Source organism: Pan troglodytes, chromosome 6 (assembly GCF_028858775.2).
Source record: "Pan troglodytes isolate AG18354 chromosome 6, NHGRI_mPanTro3-v2.0_pri, whole genome shotgun sequence".
NCBI lineage: Eukaryota > Metazoa > Chordata > Mammalia > Primates > Hominidae > Pan > Pan troglodytes.
The window spans coordinates 164,632,520-164,659,190 of record NC_072404.2 but is presented as its reverse complement, the minus strand read 5'-3'; the positions used below and the strand labels follow the sequence as shown (position 1 = coordinate 164,659,190).

At 47.2% G+C, this 26,671-nt stretch overlaps 1 protein-coding gene across 7 annotated transcripts; it reads left to right on the top strand.

Moving 5' to 3' along the window:
• ZNF746 (zinc finger protein 746) lies at window positions 1–25,318 on the top strand. 7 transcript variants are annotated; one of them, XM_009454474.3, is made up of 7 exons: window positions 1–294; window positions 3,303–3,602; window positions 3,736–3,817; window positions 4,836–4,949; window positions 20,356–20,547; window positions 21,064–21,189; window positions 22,631–25,318. In XM_009454474.3, exons 1-7 carry the CDS (start codon window positions 271–273, stop codon window positions 23,725–23,727), a joined length of 1,935 nt encoding a protein of 644 aa, XP_009452749.1. In that variant the 5' UTR covers window positions 1–270; the 3' UTR covers window positions 23,728–25,318. The 7 variants fall into 7 exon arrangements, with proteins under 7 accessions (XP_009452749.1, XP_003318918.1, XP_009452747.1 ...); XM_003318870.4 differs by having other exon boundaries at window positions 22,628–25,318; XM_009454472.3 differs by having other exon boundaries at window positions 3,691–3,817.
• Window positions 25,319–26,671: the final 1,353 nt, after the last annotated feature.

Sequence of the window (26,671 nt, the reverse complement as noted above, 5' to 3'; positions counted from 1 at the left end):
GTGCGGCCGCGCTGCCTCCAGGAAGCCTCACGGGCCTTCGTCTGCCGGGCCGCGGCGCCGGCTCCCAGGATGCAGTGTGGACCGGCCGGGCGCTGACGGAGGCGGCGCGACTGCGGGCGGCGCGGCGCAGGGGCAGCCAGCGAGGAGCGGCGGCAGAGGAAAGGCCAGGCAGGCGCCGCCTGCGGAGAGCACCGGGCGGCCGGGCCTGCGTGGTGCCGCGCGCGGCGGCGGCGACGACTTCCTCCGGGCCGGGCGGGACAGCGCAGGGCCATGGCCGAGGCGGTCGCGGCTCCGGTAAGGGCGACCCGCGCGCGCAGGGACTCGCGGCCTGGGGGCCCCAGGCGGCCCGGCCCCGGCACACGGCGCCGCAGGCCCTGGGGAGGGGTTCCGGGGTCCGGGCCGGACCACCGGGCCTGGGGCTCCCGCGAATGGGGCGCGGGGTCCGCCGGGGCCTACTGCGCCGGTCGGCCGGGCCCCCACTCCGAGCCGAAGCCGAGCGCTGGCGGAACGGTTGTCCCCGCGCCGGGGCCGCCCCACGCCAAGTTCTTTGGGCCCTCCGGGGCTTCCTGCCCCCGCCGCAGCCGCTGTCCCCTCCTTCTGGGTGCCCCCCCACCCGCGGCTCCTTTCTCTGCCTGGCGCTCGGCCTGTAGGTCCCTCTCCATCTCCCCCGCAGCGGCCTGGTGGCACCTGGGAGGTGTCCGGCTTCGAATCCGCATACACCGACACCCACTACGTGCCCAGCTTCCCGGGGTCGGCGCGGAAGGGAATATAGAGCCACGCACTTCAACAAGCCCTGTTGAGGCGTTAGTCTGTCCTCACAGCAAGCCTGTGGGATGGGTACTGGTGTTAATCTCTGTCATACAAAAGAAAAACCCGGGGCCTAGAGAACTTAACTTGCCCAGGCTTACCCAGCTGGAAAGTGTGAAAAGACACACAGTGGCTGTGTGTTCAAGGACCAGGCAGACAGGTACGCGGGCAATAATCGTGCAAAACAGAAAGGGGTGAGTGCTGGCGCCCAGGTGGAAGCTGGCGGTTGGCTCCGGGGGAAGGAGTGTCAGGGGGCCTCTTGGTACCGCTGTCCACCCCTCCTGGCCTGATGCTCTGCGCCTCTGTGATTTGAGCCGGGCTTTTAGGGAAGGCTAGGATTTCAGGCCCAGCTAGACCGGTGGTGCTTTCAGGGAGGGAGGAGTGCCTGGGCAAAGGCGCAGAGAGACGGGACAGTGCAGGGCGTGTGCAGGCACAGAAAGGAGTCCATGAGCCTGGAGAAGATGGTTTTGGTTTGGAGGCAGTGGGAAAGGAGTCTGCAGAGAGAGACTAAGAAGGGGTTTGCATGCCTGGACTTCATCCTGCGGGTGGGCAGTGGGTGAGGGATCCGGCTCCTCTTACCATCAGCTCCTCTCAAGCAAAGAGTTTCAGCTCCCCTGGCAGGAGTCCAAGGACAGCCCCACATATTCCAGCCACTTGTCAGTAAGAAGCTGGGCTGGAGTGAGCAGCGCAGTCGCCACCTCCCACCACATAGTGTGAAGGCCTTACACAGGGTTTCCTGGCCCCATCAGAACTGTAAGAAAACCATGCACCTTGTTGTCCATGAGTAAAAGACTAATATTTTCTTAATAAAGTAGTTTAGCAGAGGTCCCTTTCATGCCACACAAAGCCCATAATAATGCACGTGGAGGATGGGTAGGATTTCAGTGGATGGGGAGCTGGTGACCAGTTGAAAGGAAGCTTCTGGAGTAAACTCTTGGCGTCTGGGATCACGTGACAGGGATTGATCTGAGAAAGGAGAGGTGAGGGAAGGAACAGTGGCCTTAGGTGGAGGGTGGACTCAAGCCCAGAACCACGCTGGCCCACTCAGGTGCTGTAGGACCACCTACTCCTTGAGAGCAAGACTCCCACCCGCATTGGGGTTTTCGCCTAGAAACAGTTCAGCTTGTCCAGAACCTCCCAGCTTGAAGACCCCTTAGAGTCCTACCTTCTTTGGGTCCTGCTTCCTTCCAAATAGACAGTATCTTAAGCACTGTCCTAGACAAGTTTGTTTCTCCCTCTGCTCAAACTCTCCTTTTGTCTCTATTTTTTGAGCTGTCCATCCACATTCTAGTTCTCAGTGACTTTCTCTAAGTGAATCCACACTGGTTTCTAGTAGCTACTTCTTCATTTTGGAAATAATCACCAACCTTTTGTTGAGGAATTATTTTGCAGAATGTTGTAAGGAGGCGTTGATCCTCAGGTCCCGATACCAGGAGCTCCTCTGTGCCCTGTAGGTCCCACATTCAGATGTGGGTGGCTCAAACAGTCCAGCTCCCTACCCACCGCAAAATGTGCCCATTCTTCCTTGTCCCAGCTGCCGGTCACTGATACGCCATGTGAACATTTCTAATGACAGGGAAGGCCCCCGTCTCTAATTAAGATGGTTGCTGCCCATATACAAGTCTAACTGTGGCATATATGTACTTTCTTCACCAGACTGCAGGGTACGTCACTGCTCCTGGTACAGCTACAAAAATGTCGGAGGCCGTCATTTTTACCTTGAGGGGGTGGGAATTGGGAAAGAGAAAGAATCTTGTAGGGCTCAGGCAGTGTCAAAAAGCCTAACTCTGGACTGATGGAGATTTGCAGTCCTGGGGATTTTAGCTTGCGGGGGAGGGGCAGATGGGAAGGTGACAAAATGAGACTGTCCTGGGGGAAGAGGAACTGGCCATTAGATTTTTATGTTTGTTAAAAGGGGACATGAGATGCTTTAAAAAAAAAAAAAGAAAGAAAAAAGAAATTGAGCAATACTCTTGTTTGTGCTGTTTCAGTGAACCAGCTGTTTTTTTTGCTGGGTCATCATCAGTAGACAGTTCCTGTGTAATCATGAGGGGAGGTGCAGGCTGCGCTCTAGTAAATCTGCAGTTTACCATTTCTCCACTAAAATGCCCAGCAATGCTAAGTCACTGTTTACGTAGCAAAATTGCACTGGGTACCTGCCATGTGTCAAGGACAGTGGTATGAAAAGATGCAATACCATGTTCAGGGAGCCCAGTGTAGGTGTGGGTAGGAAATTATTGTGTAGGGTGATAAGCACCATGATAAGGGTCTGCATTGTGCTGCAGAGGCCTGGAGTAAAGGCACCCACCCAGACATAGACCTAACATACCCAAGCAGGTGATGGCCAACCTGAGATCTGGCATGTGGTATAGGATAGCCCCACTTGTCCACACATATGGACTCCCAGCCCAACTCCCCCGTGCCTAGGGAGAGAGGGGCTCAATGAAGACAGTGGATGGAATGAGTGATGCCAGTTTCTCTTTTGTTTCTGAAAGATTTCTCCGTGGACGATGGCAGCCACGATTCAGGCCATGGAGAGGAAGATTGAATCGCAGGCTGCTCGCCTGCTTTCCCTAGAAGGTCGAACCGGGATGGCCGAGAAGAAGCTGGCTGATTGCGAGAAGACAGCCGTGGAGTTCGGGAACCAGCTGGAGGGCAAGTGGGCCGTGCTGGGGACCCTGCTGCAGGAGTACGGGCTGCTGCAGAGGCGGCTGGAGAACGTGGAGAACCTGCTGCGCAACAGGAACTTCTGGATCCTGCGGCTGCCCCCGGGCAGCAAGGGGGAGTCCCCTAAGGTAGCCCTGGGACGCCTTGGGGTGTGGGAGCCCAAGCGGCCAAACCCGTGAGCGTGTGGGTGAGCGAGTGTGACACTTGTGGTTCCAGGTGCCCGTGACCTTTGATGATGTGGCCGTGTATTTCTCCGAGCAGGAGTGGGGCAAGCTGGAGGACTGGCAGAAGGAGCTCTACAAGCACGTGATGAGGGGCAACTACGAGACGCTGGTCTCCCTGGGTAAGGCCTGACACTCATTTCTCTGTTAAATGGGATTTTGCAAGTCCTCAGAGTTCTCCCTCCACGTAGTTGTTTTCATGTCAGTGTTATATAAATCACCAGAAACATTGTTGACCTTGCAAGTTGTTACCTTTTGTGAAGGATGAGCCCTGGGTGATGGAGTTAAAAGCTCCCTTCTCCCTGTGTTGAGTTTCCCAGAATGCCAGTCTGGGAACGGCGGTGGCTTCTCTCCTACGCAGGCCCGGGATGTGGACCTTTCTGTTCTTGCTGACTTGGAGCGGGGAAGGCCCCATCTGCTCTCAGATCCAGTATGTAATTGACTCACATTTGAGAAAGACTCTTTCCTTCAGCCTTCTCCTACAAACATGAGTGGCCCTTACGGCAACGTGCCTCGAGGTCAGTGGAGAACGTGGGCAGACGGTGCTGCTTGCAGCAGACATTTTCTTCATGCCTCAAAACTTTGCTTCCCTCAGCCCCTGGGGCTACTGCTCTTCTCCTTGTTTAATCCTGCCCAGGAAGGGCCTGGACTCTGTTTCTTCCTGGGCTGGTTTCCTCTTCCTAATGGTTTCTGTGTGACCCCGGAGCCGAGGGCAGTGAGACCTGTTAGAGAGGGCAGGAGCAGGTGCAGACGTGAGGTTATGTTTCGTCAGCACAAGTGCACTGCTGTTTAACGTGCACGCTCTGTGGCAGTTTCTTCACCCTGGCACTGTTGACATTTGGGACCAGGTGATTCTGTGTGTCGGGGGCATCCTCTGCATCGTAGGATGTTGAGCAGCAGCCCTGGCCTCTCAGGGCATCTCCAGATGCCAGTCACCTCTCCCCCAGCCCTGGGCATGACAACCAGAATTGTCTCCAGACTTTGCCAGATGCCCCCAGGGAGCAAAATTGCCTGTGGTTGAGAGCTACTGCTTTGTGACAATCAAGAGATTTCGTTTCTAGACCATTGTTGGTTTTCCGGGATGACTGTCCCCAGCTTTGACTGGAACGTGGCAAAAACTAACCTTCTGTCTTTCCTCAGACTACGCCATCTCCAAGCCCGAGGTCCTCTCCCAGATTGAACAAGGGAAGGAGCCCTGCAACTGGCGCCGCCCTGGCCCCAAGATTCCAGATGTTCCTGTGGACCCCAGTCCAGGTAAGGGCTGGGAGAAGGCCAGGGAGGCATCAGGTATTGTGCGGGAAACAGAGACGGAAAGGCCAGGAAGGGTGTGATCTTTCCAGAGAGAGTCGAGGAGAAACATGAAACTTACAGGTTTTATGTCTTGAGTTTTTTATAGTTGAGTTTTAATCTCTAACTTAGTCAGCTAATGCTCCAGAAATGAACACTTTCTATCGGGGAAACAGGTGGCAAACCTAATCTTTTAGGAAGAGACAAAGGCAGGGCACAGGTTGAGGGGAGGGAGAGGAGGACACTGAGAGGGAAGGCAGGAGCATAGTGGACCCTTAACGCAGGGGCCAGGGGCACCAGCCCCCAGTCCCACGCAGCCAAAAATCTATGTATAACTTTTGACTCTCTAAAAAGTTAACTGCTAGTAGTCTCCTATTAACCAGAAGCCTTATTGATACTATGAACAGTCAATAACACATATTTTGTATGTTCTGTTGTTACATAGTGATACTTACAATAAGCTAGGGAAAAGAAAATGTTACTAGGAAAATCATAAGGAAGAGAAAATATATTTATTACTCATTAAGTGGAAGTGGAGCATCATAAAGGTCATCCTCCTCATTGTCTTCTTCAGATTGAGTAGGCTGAGGAGGAAGAGGAGGGGTTGGTCTAGCTGTCTCAGGGGTGACAGAAGCAGAAGAAAATCCATTTATAAGTGGCCCTGCATAGTTCAAACCCATGTTGTTCAAGGTCAGCTGTATATTGACAACAAAATTAATCCAAAGCTTTGCAAAGAGTCAGCCTTGCCTCCAAGAACCAACCTTAATTTAAACCAGTAGCAGTTGTAGAGCTACTTTGGTCTACATTGGTCAGCCTTATGGTTTGGTATTATTAGAAGCACACATTTATTTAAGGTGGATCTTGTTACCAGATATCAGCGTCTCAGATTTCCCTGGAGCCAGTCAGCACCTTTGAAAGTTAAGGGAAGGACAGGTGGACACAGGAGAAAAACCAAATTCCTAAAGTGAAGACCTGCTGGGTCATTTGACTAGGGAGACCACATCTCTGCAAGGCTCGACCCCTGATTCCTCCAGAAGACCCGCCCTTGACCGTCCCACCTGCTTTGGTTTTCCCTTTCGTCTGACACTGAGAAAGGTGGTGTTCCGCAGAGGCCCTCCTGTGCGCCACTTGCGTGAAATTAAATGCATCCCCCATGTCCGTCATCTCATCTCAGTCAGATTTGCACTTTCCTAAGGGCAGAAGCATGTTCCGGGCTGGCCGCTTTGCCAGTCGTCATCGGGACATTGACAGTTTAGCTCTACAGATGCATTTTTAAGAATCTTCTAGGTGTCAAGGACAGTGCTGAACACTAGAGGACAGAAAGATGGCTGAGAACAGATACTATTGGGCTGGAAAAGAGGGTTACAACCTATGCGCGTCCAGCTTCTTAGCCTGGGTGGGAGGTTCTGGGTGGGTGGGTTTCGTTGTATTTACACCATGTGTGGAGGCTTCCCTCACTTCCACAGCATCATTCAATGAGAGTAAAGAGGGGCTGGAAATACGCTGGTTGCTGGTAAGACCCTGTAACACTCTCTAGCTGCACCGTATGATGTTCAGCAGCATCCGTGGCCTCTACCCACCAGTAGACAAGATGAGTAGACACAAACTCCACTGTCCATCCTGAGCCTGTTGGCAGGGATCTGTGTGGCGTTTATCCCTGTCCCCTTTGTCTGAGAAGCCAGGACTCCCAGCTTATCCCTTGCCACATTTGGCCTGACCCATCCCCTTGTGAGACCTCACCTCCCCTTCTCCTCACCTCCTGCACATCCCTCCACTGAGCCTTGTGGGACTCAGGGCTCAGCAGACCCGCTAGGTCCTGAGTGTTCCCTGCTCGGACTGAGCTCCAGGGGACTGCAGCCCTCTGAGTGCTTGTCATCCTCTTCCCTGCCTCCGTCTTCAGCCCAGGCCCACTGGGGACAGGGTCCTCACCCCTCAGATTGTGCCTCTGCCAGCCTCAATCCCTCTCTAGAGACCCTGCCTTTGGGTCTCAGGCCTTGTCTTTTTGCTACTTCTGCAGACCTTCCCTCTCTTCTCATCACTCTTCCTGCCCTTAGTCTTGGCCATGGCAGCCTCCTTGTTGATTGTCCTGTGCCCCCCTCACCCATCCCACAGCCATCCGTGACTGTGACGACAGTGACTTTACCATACCCACCATCTCCATCTCCAGCACACCACTCCCTGGCCGCCTCCTGCCGTCCCTTCAATTCCGTCTGGTGTCCTGATTCCAGCAGTTTTCCAGTCCTTCAAGACCTGCAAGCCATCGACCCTGCTGCCTTTTCACTGCCCTGACTCATCCTCATTTCCCTCCATGCCCACCATTGTGGTCCCCCCTTACACACACCCTCAGCACTCTTGCCCCTGTTTTGTTCATTGTATCCACTTAGTGAAATCCATCGGTGTTCTGCACCTGCAGCCAAGCAGCTGCACATGGCTGCAGAGAACCAGGTAAGCTGGCTGCTGGTGTCACGTGACATTCACGACCAGCGACTTCAGTGGGCGCTCTGCCACGCAGTCACACCGTGTCTCCTTAGCCCAGGGGCCAGCAAACTGTGGCTGAGGGCCAAACCTAGCTCATCTGTTTCTGTATGGTGCACAGCTGAGAACAGTTTTATATTTTAACCCTTTTTTTTTTAAAGAGAAACGCACCACTCGCACAGCCCTCTCCACGCCATCTGCCTGCACCAGTGCCCCCTTCTCTGCCTTCACTTCTGTGACTGCTAAACTGTCAACCCTCCAGCCAAAGCCTCACTTCGATCTGGCACCAGATCCCACCTCATGCCATCTTCTCAAGGGCAATACAAGCAATCCTGCCTTGACCTCTACCCCGGCAGCCACTGCCCGCTTGTCTGTTCCCCTTTGTGGCAGAGCCCCTTGGGGACATCTGCGCTTGCTGTCTCCTGCACCTTCCCTCCCACTCTGTTACCCCTTCCACCAAAACCTCTCCAACCTCGGTTACCAGGGCCCTCCGTGGTCCTGAATGGTCTGTCTTCTTACTTGGCCTTGTCCCCTCTACTCTGCCACGTAGGCCCGTCATTTCCTGCCAGCCCCTCTCCTCCTGCCCTGATCCCCCAGAGTCTTGCCTCAGCCCAGCAGAGTAATCCCTTTTAGACCCAAGTCCTGGCTTTCCATCTGACCCGCACCGTCAGCTCACCTCCTCCACTTTTCTCTCACTCTGCCCAGCTGCACCATCCCTGGTGCTGTTCCCTCCGCCCTGTGCCAGGGCCTTCGCAGTGCCCTCTACTGGGAGTCCTCCTCAGGCAGGTCCCACCTGCAGGCCTTTCGTGTCATCGGCACTGCAGGCCCTCCCCACCCAGGACTCCAGGCCTACTTTCCTGCTTTGGGTCTTCCGTGTTAGACAGTGTCACATAATATATATGTTTCCTATTTATAGATTCATCGTATGTCAGGTCTCCTCCATTAGAATGTCAATTTCAAAAGTATAAAAATTTTTACCTGTTTAATCATTTTAGGAACCTAGAGTATTGCCTAGTACAGAGTAGGAATTCAATAACTATTTGCTGAATGTATGCTGTTTCAAAATTTAAAACGTGTGTGTGTGTGTGAAATAATGTATTTCTGATAGCATTTAAATCCCTTTTTAGGTCTCCCAGGCCTCCCTAGGAATTTTCTGTTTATTCTTTGTATCCACATTTTAAAACGTCTGCTGTGTACTTTGGTAGCTGTAAACAATATATAATACGGTTTTTTGTGTTCTGAAAAATTACATAGATGTCATTATATTTATCACTCATTCTGTATTTCAGACCTATCCATGTTGATACATGTAGATCAAGTTCATTCCTTTTAACAGATGCTTAATATTCCAGAAGCAACTATATTGTAATTTATTTTCCATTCCTCCACTGATTGGCACTTAAGCTTTTTCTGATTGTTCACTCTCACAAGCAATACTGTAGTGAGCGTTCTTGCGCCTGTTTTTTTGTGGCCCTTGGGGATGCTGCTCCAGGGAGTAGACCCAGCGGTGGCCTCACCATGTCGTAGGCTTGATTTCATCTCTTCCGTTACTGTATGGCCCTCCCCAGGGGTACCCAGTGCCAGCGGGTGCTCCTAGAACTTGCTTCCTAACGTCTGCCCAGTTTCCATAATTACATTTTTGCCGACCTGATGGGGGTGAGATGGCCTCTCGTTTCAACTTGTATTTTCCCTACTGTTAGTGAAGTTGCACGCCCTTTTCATACGATTATTTGGCTGCTTCTCCAGTGAGTTGTCTTCTGTTTTTCTTTTGAGATATTCTTCATTTTCTTCTTGATTCAGGGCTTCTTTGTATGTGTTCTAGATACAAATCCTTTGTCTATTATTTGCATTACAAACATTTTCTCCGTGTCGGTGGCAGGTCTTTAACGTTGTAGTTCTTGTATGGAAGTTTTCACTGTTGAAAGAGTCAAACATGTCAGTCTTTTCCTTTATGATCTGTGCTTTTTCTGTAGTGAGATATCCTTGCTTACCTCACTCAAGGTCAGAAAGATACTCTTCTCTATTTTTTTAATAAATTTTTTAAAGTTTTGCTTTTTAAATTTAAGTCTTTAATTTATCTAGAATTAAAATTTGTGTAGCTTGCAAGGGAGGGTTTCGGTTTTTTCTCCCACAACGATGGTCTGATTTTCCAACAAAGTTTGCTGAATGTGTTAGCTTTTCTCCACTGATTTGTGATGCGATTCTGTCCTGAGCTGGTTTCTGCATGTGCACAAGTCTGTTTCTGGGTGCTTGCTTCTGTGTCATTGGTCTCTTTGTCAGTCTCTGCACCAACAGCTTGCTCTTTTAGCTTCATAATAAGCCTTGATATCTAGCAGACTAATCCTTCTCTGCTTGTTCTTCAAAAAATTGTCTTGGCTATTCTTGGATCTTTGTTCTTTTATATGAATTTTGGGATCTGTATGTCAAGTTCCTAAGAAAATCCTGTTGGAAATTTGATTGGAATTGCATTGACTTTACAGTCTAATTTCTGGAGAATTGCTCTCATGACAACATTAGCCTTTCTACTCATTGGAACACTCATTTATTGAAGGCTTCTATGTGCTTGAATAAGATTTTACAGTTTTCTTCTGATAGTTGTTTTTCATTATAAATGAGATTTTTACAGTTTATTAGATGTATTAGTTATTTCAGGTGTACAGGTATGCTGTTGACTTTTGTTTATTAAAAAAAATCTTGCTCTCATGTCTAATGGTTTGTTTCTTTATATTCTCTTGGATTTTTTATGTAGGTAATTATATCCTCTACAAATCACACAAAGATTGTGTCTGTTTTTTAACTTTTTATAACTTTATTTTTCTTATTTAGCAGTTTGACTAGGACATCATTGAATAGCAGCAGTGATACTGGCATCCTGTCTGTGGACAAGATATATTTCTAGAGTTTCAGCCTTAAGTATGATTTTTGCCTTTGGCTTTTGAAAATACTGTTAAAGACATTTCCTTCTAACCATGCTACCCAAAAGTTTTTATTGTGAACAAGTGTTATATTGTATCAAATGCTGTTTTTCTCCTTTTTAAAAATATTGTGTTTTGTTTCTTTTAAAATAGCAGTCCGGAACCTTTTTGGCACCAGGGACCAGTTTCATGGAAGACAATTTTTCCACCAATGGGGGACCGGGAGGATGGTTTGGGGATGAAACTGTTCCATCTCATAAGAAGGGAGTGTGACCCAGACCCCTCGCATGCACAGTTCACAATAGGGTTCGCGCTGCTGTGAGACTCTAATGCCACCACTGATCTGGCAGGAGGCGTAGCTCAGTCAATAATGCCAGCGACAAGGGAGTGGCTGTAATTACAGATGAAGCTTCACTTGCTCGTCTTCCACCCACCCCCTGCTGTGCAGTCCAGGTTCCCCGGGGCATGGGGACCCCTGTTTTACAACATTGTTACTGTGTATTATACATAACAAGCAAAATACATACAAAACAAAATTCGTGTGACATTTAGAGATTAGTAGTAAACCCCATATTCCCAACACCCAGCATGAGAGAGACCACAGCTTGAACCTCCTGGACCCCCGTCCTCCCCTGATCACACCCCTTCCTTCCTCTTATAGTATACATAAACTGAAAATTCAGAAATAGAGTCCCTTGCCTTTCTTTACATTTTTATTCCCTCAGTATGTATCCTAAGTAACACATTTAGTTTTATCTGCTTTGGAACTTTTTGTAAATGGAATCATACCACATATGTTCTTCCTTAACCTGCTTTTCTCATTTGCCGTTATGTTTTTGAGAGCCATCCATGTTAATGTAGTATAGCTGTAACTCATTCATTTTCATGATTTTCACCACTTTACAGTTTTGTATTTTGTGACCATAATACAATGTATTTATTCCTTCTACTGTTGGTGGGTGCTTGTGTTGTCTCTTTTCTTTTCTTTTTTTTTTTTTTTTTTGCTGGTGTGAACATTCTTATGCATATGTAAAAGCTTCTCTAGGTGTAGATCCAGGAGCGGAACTGCTGGGTCATAGGAAAGAAAAGACATGTATTCAAATTTTTCCAGGTGATGTCAAGTGGGGATACCAGCTGGTATTTCCAGGAGGGCCTGGGGGTTCCAATCACACCTCATCCTCACCACCCTGGGAAATGCTGTTTTTATTTCTGCCCGTTTGGTGGGAGTGAAATGGTTTAAAATTTATGGTTTAAAACTTGGATTTTCCTAATTAATAAGATTGAGCATTACATCCTCTACTGGTGAGCCGTTTGTCCTTCCTCTTCTGTGAAATGCGTGTTTATGTCTTCTTTGCATTTTTTAAGTTGTTTTTTGTTGACAGAGTCTTGCTCTGTTGCTCAGGCTAGAGTGCAGTGGTGCAATCTTGGCTCACTGCAACCTCCGCCTCCTGGGTTCAAGTAATTCTCCTAACTCAGCCTCCCAAGTAGCTGGGACTACAGGTGTGCACCACCACGCCCAGCTAATTTTTGTATTTTTAGTAGAGACAGTGTTTCACCATGTTGGCCAGACTGGTCTCAAACTCCTGACCTCAAGTGATCTGCTGCCTCGGCCTCCCAAAGTGCTGGGATTACAGGTGTGAACCACTGTGCCTGGCCTGTTAGTGTTCTTTACGTATTCTAAATATTAACCTTTTTGTCAACTATGTGTGTTGCCGTTATCTTCTCCATTTGTGGTATATTTTAAAGAACAGATGCTTTTCATTTTAATGTACTTGGATTTACTAGTCTTTCCTTTGTGGTTTGTCCTTTCTGTGTCTTAAGCAATTAAGAAATGTTTACGTTCTTCAATGTTGTAGTACACCAGTGCACCTTCTCATATTTCCTACTAAAGGTTTTCAGAGTTCGTCTTTCATGTTCAAGTTCTTCATCCTTCAGAAATGGACTTTTGTGGTGCTATGAGGTGGAGACCCTGCTTCTTTTTCACTGCACTTTGGTTCTTCTTTTCCTTTGCTCTTTCAGATAGCCCCTCAAACTGCCTTATCAAGTTCCATGAAAAATTCCAGTTGGGGTTATGGTTGCAATTGCATTCCATCTATTAACATTTTGGAGAGAATTGACACTTTTACTATATTCAGTCATGTTATCTGTGACTGTCCTAAGTCACTCCATTTGGTTTGTCTATAATGTCGCAATGAAGTTTTATATTAAGGTCTTGCACATATTTTGTTAGATCTATTCCTAGGTTCTTTTTTTTTTTTTTAAATCACTTTTGTCAGTGGTATCTTTTTTTAACTTGCATTTTCTGTTTGTTGCTGTTGGGGACTTGAGGGCAGAGAATACCCCTCTTCAAATGCTTTTTCTCCTATCACAAGAGCGCATTCCAATGTCCCTGCCCTTTATGCAGAATTATGCCCTGAATTATCAGTAATAAAAATAGATTAGCCTCACCTGTCTTCCTCTTTTGTTTTCTTTCTGTGTTTGTTAAGACCCTTGATAAGGAAGAAAAATTGTAACTGATAGGCTTTCTCAAAAACCTCACAGTATTAATATATAAAAATGTAGTTGTCTTTCATTTATTGATAATGATCTAGGAACCCTACTAAAATTTTCATTAATGCTAATAACCTTTCTATTAATTGTCTAATCATTCTCAGTTTTTCTGAAAAGTTAATCATATCTATGAGTAATAATTTTTTCTTTTTAAATATTTATGGGTTTTTTTCTTGTTTTATTGTGTTGACTGAGAACTCCCAGAAAATCCTTAAATAGAAATGATGATAACAGGTGTCCTATTGGTTCATGATTTTAAAGAGGACACTTTTTAACTTTTCACATTGAGTATAATATTTGCTAAAGTTTTTGTTTACAAATATCCTTTATCTGGCTAAAGAAGTTTCCTGTGTCTGTGTTTGGCTAGGTGTTTCTAACAGTAATGACTTGAATTTTATATAATTTCTTTTGGTATCCATTGAGATGATTATACATTTTTTTCTCCTTAACCTGCTAGTAAGGTAAATCATGTTACTTTCTAATGTTGAACCAACCTTTCAGTCTTGGAATAAACCTAACTTTGTCATGATCCTTTATGAACATTGCTGTATGCTAATTATTTTGTTTAGGATTTTTGAATCTTTGTTCATGGAGGAGATGGGCTTGTAATTTTCTTTTCTCAGACTGTTTTTGTCTGGTTTTGGTATTAAAAATATGAGCTATGATGTATTCATTCTGTTTTTAATTTTCAGAGAGTTTTTGTAATGTTGGAATTATCTATTCCTTCAACATTTAGTAGAAAACACCAGTGGGGCCACCTGAGCCTTAAGTTTTTTTTGTGGTGAAGATTTTTTACTACCGATGTAATTTATTTTAGTTACAGGACTATTCAGGTTTTCTATTTCTTCTTTAGTTTTCGCAGGTTGAAATTTTCCTAGGAATTTGTCCATTTCCCCAGAGTTTTCAAATTACTTGGAATAACATTCATAATATCCTCTATATCTTTTAAATCTCTGCTGCATTTATCATTATGTTCCCTTTTTCATTCTTCCAATTGGTTATTGGTGCTGTCTCTCCCATTCTCTTGATAACCTTGCTAGAGGTGAATTGGTTTAATAGTCTCTTCAAATAACCAACTTTGACTAACTATATTCTATCTTTGTCTTCTCTTTTATTAATTTATGATACTCTTATATGTATTATTTCCTTCTACTTTTGAAAAGGTTCTTTTTTTTTTTTTTTTTTTTGAGACGGAGTCCCGCTCTTTAGCCCAGGCCGGATTGCAGTGGCGCAATCTCGGCTCACTGCAAGCTCCGCCTCCCAGGTTCACGCCATTCTCCTGCCTCAGCCTCCCGAGTAGCTGGGACTACAGGCGCCCGCCACCGCGCCCGGCTAATTTTTTGTATTTTTAGTAGAGACGGGGTTTCACCGTGTTAGCCAAGATGGTCTCGATCTCCTGACCTTGTGATCCGCCCGCCTCGGCCTCCCAAAGTGCTGGGATTACAGGCGTGAGCCACCGCGCCCAGCCGAAAAGGTTCTTAAATGTTATTTATTTTCTAATGTCTTGCATTGACGCTTAACCCATTAATTTTTGACCTGTGTTTTTGTTTTTGTTTTTTTATTTTTTTACACGGAGTCTCGCTCTCTCACCAGGCTGGAGTACAGTGGCGTGATCTTGGCTTACTGCAATCTCCACTTCCCGGGTTCAAGCCATTCTCCTGCCTCAGCCTCCCGAGTAGCTGGGACTACAGGCACATGCCACCACACCCAGCTAATTTTTGTATTTTTAGTAGGGATGGGGTTTCACCATGTTGGCCAGGATGGTCTCGATCTCCTGACCTCGTGATCCGCCTCAGCTTCCCAAAGTGCTAGGATTACAGGTGTGAGCCACTGCGCCCAGCCCCTGTGTTATCTTTTTTAATATAAACATACAAGGCTATAAAATTTCCTCTAAGTACCATTGTAGCTGTAGCCCATACATTTTGATAGATAATATTTTCATTAATATTGGGTTCCAGATACCTTCTAATTTTCATTGTGATTTTTTTCTTAGACTCAGATTATTTAGAAAGCGGTATATTTTAAATTTTTAGTATGTATGGGAGTTATTGATTTCAAACTTAATTGTGTTGTAGCTAGAAAATGCAGTGTGTAAAATACTAGTCGTTTAAATTTTGCTGAAGTCTGTTTTATGACCTAGAAAGTGTTCATTTTTCCTTAACGCTCTGTAGCTTAAAAAGCTTGTGTTTTCTCTGTGTTTGGAATCTGCTTAGGTCCCTTTAATCAGGTTTGTTAGTAGAGTTGCTCAAATTTTATATAACCTTTAGTTGGCTAGATTTATCAATTACAGAGAGATATATCAAAATCCCCTACTGTAAAGATGGATTTGTTCATTTCTCCCTAGAGTTTTATCAGTTTTGCTTTATTATTTTGAAGCTATATGATAAGCTTAAAAAATTAGAGTTATTGGCTGGGTGTGGTGGCTCACGCCTGTAATCCTAACACTTTGGGAGGCTGAGATGGGTGGATCACCTGAGGTCAGGAGTTTGAGGCCAGCCTGGCCAACATGGTAAAACTCTGTCTCTACTAAAGATATAAAAAATAGCCAGGCGTGGTGGCACACATCTGTAATCCCAGCTACTCGGGAGGCTGAGGCAGGAGAACTGCTTTAACCTGGCAAGTGGAGGTTGTAGTGAGCCGAGATTGCACGATTGCACTCCAGCCAGTGCAGCAGAGCAAGGCTCCATCTCAAAAAAAAAAAAAAAAACCTTAGAATTACTTTATCTTCCTGGTTAGTTTTCTATTATGCAGTAATTCTTTTTATTTCTATGAATATTTTTACTTTCAAAGTTTATTTCATGTGATATGGTATAGCTACATCATTTCTTTACATTGTTCTGGCTTAGTACATCTTTCATTCTTTTACATTGCTTTCTGCGTCCTTCTGTTTAGGTATGTCTCTTGTAAACAGCAGATAGCTGGGGGATTTGTTTGGTTTTAGTCTGAAAATCTTTACCTTTACCTTTTAAATATCCAAACAGTAGCCACTATCCACCTGTAGCTACTGAGCACTTGAAATGTGCTGTAAGGATAAAATACATACCGCATTTCAAAAACCGTGTACAAAAACAAGCCGTGAGTACAAAATATGCATGTATAAAATAATATAAATCATTTTATATAGATTATACGTTGAAGTAACATTTTTTATATCTTGGGCTAAATAAAATGTACTGTTAACATTTATTTCACCTGTTCTTACTTTTTTAACATGACTACCAGAGTACTTAAAATTAGATATGTGGTTCACATTCTTTTTTCTTCTTAGCTCTGGTCTAGACCATTTACATTGATTATGGTTATTAGTTTATTTGGATTCTTTTTACTATCTTAAATTGTGCTGTTAATCTTTAGTTCTGCCTTTTCTGTATTTTTCCTGCCTCTCCTTTGGGAATTATTCATTTAGGTTTTTTCCTTTTCAAACTATTGTTATTTTAAATTAATTTGACAGTTATGTATTCTATTTCTATTGTTATAGAGGAATCTTTAGAAATTTTTTCTTCCTTTAGAAGTTATTTTTTGTGGGTCTGATGGTAATGAGCCCTCAGTTTGTGTGTATATATGAGTTTATATGTGTTTATATGTGTGAAAATATCTTTATTTCATCCCTATACAGTGAGTCCTCTGTATTTATGTATTCCACATTTGTGGATTCAGGTAACTGCACATTTGAAATATTCAGGAAAAAAGGTGTCTACTAAACATATACAGACTTTTTTCTTGTCATTATTCTCTGAACAATACAGTGTAGCAACTATCTACATAGCATTTACGTCGTATTAGGTATTATAAGTAATCTAGAGGTGATTTAAAGTATACAGGAGGATGTGTGTAGGTTATATGCAAATACTACACCAATTTATATAAGGGACTTGAGTATTGTGGGATTTTGGTATCCATGGGGTGCCCTAGAACCAATCCCCCACTGACACCAAGGGACAACTGTAGTGGAAAGACATAATTTTAGCTTGAGTGTTATTTTCTCTTAGCTTTTGAAGATAATATGCCCTTTTTTTCTGGCTTTTGTTGTTGCTATTGAGAATCTGCCATCAGTCTAATCAGGATTCCTTTGTGGATGATCTGCATTTTTTCTTTCCCTGCTTTTAGGTCTCTGTCTTGGGTGATCTGCAGTTTTAATACAATGTGTCTAGATGTGGATTTATTTTCTTTTATCCTGCTTTAATCACTGAAATGTTTCACCAATTTGGGAAAATGTGTTATCTTCCCTCTTTGAATTTTGCCTTGCCCCCTTTCTCTCTAACCTTTTATTCTGGAACTTTTTCATATTATCCTTTATAACTTCGAACCCCTCTTTATATTTTTAGCTCAGTCTCTATGTTAAGGTTGGAATAATTTCTTCTATCTTCTAGTTAGTTCATTATTCACCATTCAATCATTTCCATTCTGTTGTTTAACCTACACATTGGATTTTAAAATTTCAGTTATTAGCCAGGCGTGGTAGCTCACGCCTGTAATCCTAGCACTTGGGGAGGCCGAGGCTGGCAGATTGCCTGAGCTCAGGAGTTCAAGACCAGCCTGGGCAACACAGTGAAACTCCATCTTTACTAAAATACATAAAAATTAGCTGGGCCTGGAGGCGTGCACCTGTAGTCCCAGTGCTACTGGGGAGGCTGAGGCAGGAGAATTGCTTGAACCCGGGAGGCAGAGGTTGCAGTGAGCCAAGATCGCGCCACTGCACTCCAGCCTGGGCAACAGAGCGAGACTCCATCTCAAAAAACAAACAAACAAACAAACAAAAAAAACAACAGTTATTTTTTTCTCACCATTGTAAAGAATGTTACATTTGATTCTTTTTCAAAATTTGGTCAGTTTTGATAGTCTTATTTCCCCATACTTTCATTCCCCCTTTTTATTTCTGTAAATAATTGAACTTTATATTCCTTATATGATAATTTTAATATCCAAAGTCATTGGTCATATTCTCCAGTTCATGATTTCTGCTGAGTTTGTGGTGCTGATTTTCTTGAGATGGTGATGTGTAATTGTGAGCTCATTGATTATTTGAAAGCTATGTTTAAAATGCTTTCCTCCTGAGAATGTGTGTGTGTTCCTCAGCTGGTCATCTGATGCCAATGCAGACTTAGGACCACTTCAAGCTACAGTCTTGACCTGGAAGTTTTTGGGCCACAATGGGCCTCCTGAGTAGCTGGGACCACAGGGGATGCCACCATGCCTGGCTAACTTTTTTTAAAAACTTTTTTTTTCCCCCTCTGTGGAGACAGGGTCTTCTATGTTGCCTAGGCTGGCTTTTTTTGTTTGTTTATTTGAGACAGGGTCTCACCTTGTCACCCAGCCTGAAGTGTAGTGGCACAAACATGGCTCACTGCAGCCTCAAACTCCTGGGCTCAAGAGCTCCTCCCACCTCAGCCTCCCAGACTGCTGAGATTACAGACATGAGCCACTGTACCCAGCCTACTCAGCAATTTTAGATATTCCACATTGGGAGGAATTTCTGTTTCTCTGCACATCTAGCCAGCCATATGTCAGAAATAGAAGAGCTAAATGCTGTTTTTACATCTGTTGAGATGATTATATTGTTTTTGCTATTAATCTTAACTTTGTTCGTTATAATATTATATTTTCTAGTGTTATCCTTGAGCTCTCAGAATAAACCCAATGTGTTCATAATATGTCTTTTTCTTTTTTGAAAATATATTGCTGAGTTTGATTTGTAATTCTTTCATTTAGAATCTTTGCATATCTGTTCATATATGAGATTATTTTTTAAATTTGTTCATATACTACCCCTCTAGTTTGTGCAATAAAAATTGTCTTAGCCTCATAAAATGAGTTGACAGATGTTTTCTCTCAACATTTGAAGATATTCCATTGTCTTCTGATATCCTAGTTGCTGAAGAAAATCTCCTGTAGTCTGAATGTCATTATTTTCTCTTGGGTACGTTTTAAGATTTTTCTCTTTGTCTTTGCTGTGGTTCCATTTCACATGAATGTTGTCTAGGTTTGTTTGTTTTGTTACCTAGTTGGGAATTGGTCTGTTCCTTCAAACTGTGGACTTACAATGCCTTCAGTTTTGGAAAATTCTCAACCATTATTTCTTTACCTATTGCCATTACTCATTTCTCCATTCTCTTCTTCTGGGATTTCTACCAGCATGTGTTGGAATTTCTCATTCTGTCCTCCATGTCTTTTAACTTTTTCATATTTTTCATTCTTTATCTCTCAGTGTTGTACTCTGGGTTATTTCCCTGGATCTCTCTCCCAAGTCACTAATATTCTCTCTAGCTGTGTTCAGTCTGTTGTTGTTGAGCCAGAGCCATCCATTTGAGTTTTTCATTTCCACAGCTGCCTCTGTCGTTTCTAGAATGTTGAGATCTTTTTCAAATCTACCTTTTTCAAAATAATTTGCTGTTCTTGCCTTAAAGATTCTGTTCTTTATCTCTTTGATGATCTTAGACATACTTAGGTTACTGTATCTTTCAGCCTCTCCTTTTTTTCTTTAGTTCTTGGGAGTGAACTCTGCCATGACTCTCATGGCCATTTGGCACCTCCTCTGTTTTGTAAGTTTTAGTTTTTCTTCTGGTTTTAGTTTTCCCTTAGGAGCCCCCTGTGGACTGCATTGTGTGGGTGCCCCTCTGAGGCAGATCTGCATTTGCCCATGCTGGGGCCTCCTGAGTTGCCATGGCTCTCAGCCAATTTTTCTGTGAATTTCTCAGTTTATGGTGTCTGCCTGTGTGGGTAGTGTGAATTCTGTGTGGACATGGGATTCCAAGTTTTTATGGGTTTCTTTCCCACACATAGCCCTGGACAAGTAGGCTGCTTCCTGGTGGCTCCCGCAGGCAGACAGAGTTTTCCTAGTCCCCATCTCACAGACAGGCCAGAGCCTATGACTCCTGGCTTCAGGCAGGCGGCTCAGCCACACTCCCAACCTCACATGACATGAAAGCCCAGCCCCTAAGGCCTGTATCCTACTCCAACAACTCTCTAGGTCACTTGCCTTCCACTGTAACTCTTGATTGACTCTGTGTGTTCTCTGTCATTCTTGCCTCTGGGATCTTTTCTTTTGCACTCACTTAAATATATGAGGGGGGAAGGTTTTAGGGGGACTTGGGGTTCACTTTTGTTCAGCATTTCTTGTGTTTCAAGTGAGGGCAGGCCATCCCCAGGGCAACTTAGTCTCCCCCTGGACCACCAGCCTAGCCCTGAGAATGTGCTTGTGTATTCTTCCCCTCCCCCACCTCAGCCTTTCCTACCCTACCCGCATTCCCAATACCATGTGACCTCAGGCTCTGCCCTAGGCTCCCATCCTGTTTGCTGCTGCCTCCCTTCCCACCAGGCTCTTTTGCTGTTGGACCCTTGTAAGGCCCCTGTGTCTCTCTCTCCGGTTGGATGCGTGTATGCCCCAGGGCTGAGGGGCCGTGATGCTGTATCCTCACACTCACTCCCTTTCCTAGGCTCGGGGCCCCCAGTTCCTGCCCCAGACCTCTTGATGCAGATCAAGCAGGAGGGTGAGCTCCAGCTCCAGGAGCAGCAGGCCCTGGGCGTGGAGGCGTGGGCAGCCGGGCAGCCAGATATCGGGGAGGAGCCCTGGGGCCTCAGCCAGCTGGATTCCGGAGCAGGAGACATCTCCACGGATGCCACCTCTGGTAAGTGGCTGAGACGGGGACATAAGGAACAAGTTGCAGGGATCACGGGAGGGACAGGGGAGGGCTCGTGGCAGCATGGGGGAGCTGTGGGCCCTCAACACTTCCGGCCTGACAACTTTAGAAATTTTCCCGTCTCGAGGTAGGACTGTACTAAAGGACTTGTCTCGAGCCTCTCTCGGGTGGCTGATGCTGTCCCTGGGTCTCTCTCTGGCCCTGTTCCAGTGGCCCCTATATCACTGTGAGGCCGCTCCTCTTGCCCCAGCATTGGGCATTGAAGTCACTGGCTGCCTCTATTCGAGAGGGGCCCGTGGGAAACATACTGATGATGTCTGAGCTTCCCAGTGCCTCAGAAAGGGGGACAAAAGACACTGGGTTCAGAGAGGTTGGGTCCTCATGCTCACTCAGAAAAGCCCCCAGTGGGGGGACCTCAGAGTTTAGCCTGCTCTCCTCCCCAACAGTCTTCTGTCCTCCCCATCCGTCCCCTAACCCACCGGCTCTGCTCTCCCCTTACCGCAGGTGTCCATTCCAACTTTTCCACCACCATCCCGCCCACCTCCTGGCAAGCGGATCTCCCTCCCCACCATCCCTCTTCAGCATGCTCGGACGGGACCCTGAAGCTCAACACAGCAGCCTCCACGGAAGGTACAGGTGGCGAGAGGAGGAAGGGAAGGGCCATGCTTGCCTGTGGGGAGTACCTCAGTCCAGGCATCCCATTTTCACTGGTGAACTGCTCTGACCTTCCAGCCAACAGACATTAGGGTGTCTGCACTCTTATGACCCTTTGCACATTCTGTTATTTATCTCCTTGCCAAATCATAGGTGTCAGCAGCCCTTCTTGAGGACATCCATGTTTCAGTCTGTTGCTTTTTCATATGGTGTTAAGTGGTCTATTCTAATAAGCCGATCTCTTGAAGGATATACCTCCTCCCCAGCTTAGGAAACTGTGGCTTCTCTCTGGCATGGAGGAAAACAAAATTGAACTGAAACCACTTCTTAGATATTGGTACTACCAAAGACAGGTGTCTGAAGGCCGATTTCAGAAGAACCACCACCAAATTTATCTGTTAGCTTTCTGTTTACTTCTGTTTTGAAGACCAGTCACCTGTTACTATAATAACGTCATATTTTAGCACCCAAAAAACGTGCTAATAGCCAAGATCCCTGATGTGAAACCTCAGAATGTGAAGTTGAAGTACGCTTATATAAAATCAAACACATTCTTTTTTTTTTTTTTTTTTTTTTTTTTTTTTGAGGCGGAGTCTCACTCTGTCCCCCAGGCTTGGAGTGCAGTGGGGCGATCTCTGCTCACTGCAAGCTCCGCCCTCTGGGTTCACGCCATTCTCCTGCTCAGCCTCCCGAGTAGCTGGGACTACAGGTGCCCACCACCACACCCAGCTAATTTTTCGTATTTTTAGTAGAGACGGCGTTTCACCATGTTAGCCAGGATGGTCTCAATCTCCTGACCTCATGATCCCCCCGCCTTGGCCTCCCAAAGTGCTGGGATTATAGGCGTGAGCCACCGCGCCTGGCCAAACACATTCTTATTCACTAATATTTTTATCATTAGCTAGTGGGTCCGTTTATTGAATGCTGCTGCATGTCAAATAGCTCACTAAGGTGCTTTCAGACATGTTGTCTGGTTTAATCCTCACACCTGTGAAGTGGGCATTCACAGATGAGCTGTGGGTTAGAAACTGCCTGCAGCCCACAGCTGGTGTGTGGCCGAGCTGTCTGAACCCCCATTCCCTGCACTGTGGTGGGGCACAGTGCCTGCAGCAGTTCGAATTCCTTTCTGAGGATCAATTCATGCTTAGCCTTAACAGCCAAACTGAAAAATGGAGCCTGGGGAGCAGATATGGTGGCTTGTCCTGTGGTGAAGGTGCCAGAACACTGGTGTCCTCGAGGGGGAGGCAGCCTCACAGCCACCAGGCTGCTCTGCTGAGCTGCCCTCTGGGCTCAGCCACGAGGGCCTGGGTGGAGTTTGTCTGGCCACGCAGCTGCTGAGCAGGTGATGGTGGCAGATCGTGGCTCGCTCAGCAGTCAAGGGACAGGTCAGTATCTGTCTCTCTGTCTTTCTCAGCAGATGTAAAAATTGTAATAAAAACAGAAGTCCAGGAAGAGGAGGTGGTGGCCACACCCGTACATCCTACTGACCTAGAGGCTCACGGGACCTTGTTTGGACCAGGCCAAGCCACACGGTTTTTCCCTAGTCCTGCCCAGGAAGGAGCCTGGGAAAGCCAGGGCAGCTCCTTCCCCAGCCAGGACCCTGTGCTGGGGCTGCGAGAGCCCGCCCGGCCTGAGAGGGACATGGGTGAGCTCAGTCCGGCTGTGGCCCAGGAGGAGACCCCTCCTGGGGACTGGCTCTTCGGAGGGGTCCGGTGGGGCTGGAATTTCCGGTGTAAACCGCCAGTGGGCCTGAACCCGAGGACGGGGCCCGAGGGGCTTCCTTACTCCTCCCCGGACAACGGAGAGGCCATCTTGGACCCCAGCCAGGCCCCAAGGCCCTTCAACGAACCCTGTAAATACCCTGGCCGGACCAAAGGCTTCGGCCACAAGCCAGGGCTGAAGAAGCACCCCGCGGCGCCCCCCGGGGGCCGGCCCTTCACCTGCGCCACGTGTGGGAAGAGCTTCCAGCTGCAAGTCAGCCTGAGCGCGCACCAGCGCAGCTGTGGGGCGCCCGACGGGTCGGGCCCGGGCACAGGTGGTGGCGGCGGCGGCAGCGGCGGCGGCGGTGGCGGCAGCGGTGGGGGCAGCGCACGGGATGGCAGCGCCCTTCGGTGTGGGGAGTGCGGCCGTTGCTTCACGCGCCCCGCGCACCTCATCCGCCATCGCATGCTGCACACCGGCGAGCGGCCCTTCCCCTGCACCGAGTGTGAGAAGCGCTTCACCGAACGCTCCAAGCTCATCGACCACTACCGAACGCACACGGGCGTGCGGCCCTTCACCTGCACCGTCTGCGGCAAAAGCTTCATCCGCAAGGACCACCTCCGCAAGCACCAGCGCAACCATGCAGCGGGCGCCAAGACCCCGGCCCGAGGCCAGCCACTCCCGACGCCGCCCGCACCTCCTGATCCCTTCAAGAGCCCCGCCTCCAAAGGACCTTTGGCCTCCACAGACCTTGTGACCGACTGGACTTGTGGCCTCAGCGTCCTGGGACCCACCGATGGCGGGGACATGTGAGCGCCTCCAGCCCCATAGCCCCTGCCGGCCGCACGTGTAAAAAGCCCCGTGTGCAGGCAGCAGGGCGGCGTGGAAGCTTCAGGCAGACGCGGGATGGGGAGAACCAAATGTCCAAGTTGCTGAACTGATGATCACTGGAGAAGGAGAAACTATCCACCAGGACAGCTGCCACCTCTACACCAAGTAGAATTCTCTGTGAAATGGGAGCGCCGTAGAATTTTAAGTAATTTAATTGCAAACCTGTTTTATTTTTTGTTTTTTGTTTTTTTTTTAATTCTTGAGGAAAAAGCTGGAAAATAGTAATAGGGCCATTTAAATTTTGTAGGTACTTTTGGTTTTCAGGGCGTGCATTTCTGTCACTATCTCACTGAGTCTGATAGTGTGTTGGAAGGTTGGCCAGTTGGGGACCCCTGGCCCACTGACTCCTGGGGATGGGGTCCTGTGTGTGCCCCTGCTCTGCCCAGTTGGGCTGAGTGGGCCTAGCGCACCAAGCCCCTGGGCAGTGAGGGCCATTGGGTCCCTTGGAGCACACCTCAGCGCAGCAGGAAGGACCCCTCCGGGAGTAGCGGTTGCATTTCCCAGCTTGCCTCTCTTGAAAAGGCCCCCCAAAAGTGCTGGCCCCAACTTTTCTCTATTTTGGGCCATCTGTGGTACCCGTCCCAAGGGCACTTGGTGGTGTCCCCTAGTGTGTGACTCCCTGGCCTCATAAGGACGAGTTGTCTGAAATCCCAGCGTTAGGTCTGGAGAGATGGAGAAGCTGAAACTGGGGAGCTGCACCACAAACGTCTAGCTCTCAGCAGAGCTGGGAGCAAAGCCTGGCCGCCCACCCCAACCTGGGGCTGCCTCCCACTCCGTGAGATGCTTCTGTCTCCTGTTCACTTTGTGTGGTAGTTTCTTATTTTCAAAATGCATCTCATTTGATCATTACTGTGACCTTGGGAAGCAGCAGGACAGGGATTTCTTTTTAGAGGTGCAAACTGCTCAGAGGGGACACACCTCAGCCTCTCACTGTGGGTACACGTGGCGTGCCATGAGTGGGGAAGAGCAACAGGTGAGATGCCTCATTCTACTGGAACATCATTGTGGGGGAGCAGAGATTTCCAGGTTTTCCCTCTTAAAATATTTGTCCCACACCGACAAGAGTCCAGTCACCAGGCCTCAAAGGAACTTCTGCTTGTAGCAGCCGCCTCCCCTGTGCCCCAGCCTCCTTAATGTGTGCACTCTCAGAGGGCACAGCTCGCGAGGCTGGGTTTGGGGGCCAAGTGGCTTGTTCATTCCAGCATCTAACATCATAAAGGTGGGCCCAGATTTCTTGATTCGACCACAGTGCTGTTCCTACCACACAAATATCCATTCCTGTTTTGTTGAAGCAGCCACTGGTCCTCTTGTTTCCCCTGCAGATGGAGGGACCTGGCAGTGCCCATTCATTCAGCCCCCTCATGCATACTTTTATTAGGCGATAGACTAGTTAAGAAAATTGTTTCTATGTACTGTATATTTTGTACCTGTTTACACTTCTAATATTGATATAACTGATATTTTGAAAAATAAGAGAAAACATCCTGTTAAAATAAAACCTAACCAGCACCAAGGCAGTTTGTTGGGTTCCATTCCTAGGCATGTGTCTTTGTCGCTGATGCCCCCAAACATGCCCTCCAAGGGGCTGTCTGGTCAGCTTTCTTAGTGCCCTCCTCCTAGGCTTGGTCACCTTGGACCCAGACAGGTAACTGACCTTGAGAACTAGGAATGGAAGATTCCAGAGAAATTTGACTCTGTGAAGAAAAACTGACATTTAGAGAGAGAATCAAAACACATCAAATCACTTTCCAACAGGATATAAACATGGTTTACGTCATTACGTTGTATATGATTTGAGATGACATACATGAAGATAGGAAAGTCTGGGAGAAAAATTGCAGAGTATCCAAGATAAATGGATGTTGGATGCTTTCTTCTTGCATCTTTTCGGGGTTTTGTTTTGTTTTGAGACAGAGTCTCGCTCTGTTGCCCAGGCTGGAGTTTAGTGGTGCAATCCTGGCTCACTGCAACCTCCACCTCCTGGGTTCAAGTGATTCTCCTGCCTCAGCCTCCCAAGTAGCTGGGATTACAGGTGCCCGCTACCACACCGGGCTAATTTTTGTATTTTTAGTAGAGACGGGGTTTTACTATGTTGGCCAGGATAGTCTCAAACTCATGATCTCAGGTGATCCACCCACCTTGGCCTCCCAAAGTGCTGGGATTACAGGTGTGAGCCACCACACCCGGCCTCTTCTTGCATCTTTTCTTGGCTGGGCAGGAGGTGAAGAAAGGACCGTGATGCCTGTAGTTGTAATCCAGGTCTTAGAGCAAAGTCTAGCCAATAGCAGTTGAGCCAGGCTAGCACCCATATTCCCATCAGCCAGAGTTAATAATCATTACCCTTTTATCTCATGTTTTCAGTCTTCTGTTTTGGTGATAGCCTTTTTAAGAAAATGAAAATGTCAAATCCACCTTAATTTTTGCCACAGCGGGCATGGGAGAAGATCTGCCCTGGCTGCTATGAGGATAGCTGGGGATGGGAACACGCTGCCCTCCTCGCCAGCCCTGACCTCTCTGCTGTGCTTCTGGTCCACCTGCCCCCTGGATGGGTCTCCAGCACGTGGAAGCTGGCTGGGGTAGCCTCTGGTGTCTGTCCAGCTTGGGGCACCTCTTCACCCCATACCCTCCCCAGTGATCTTGTGTGCTCTCACACTCCCTCTCATTCACACACCAAATGCAGAAATCTTGAGTATCATGGCCAGAATCCTGGCGTGTGGTTTCCTAAATGAAGGACTCCTTGGTCTCTGGTTTGGGTACCACTCACCAAGACAGAACACAGGGAGGAGCAGGTTTGGGCAGGGGAGTTGAGTTCTGCTTCATACACCCAGAGGAGGCGCCCGGTCAGTTGTGAGGGAGACCAGATAAG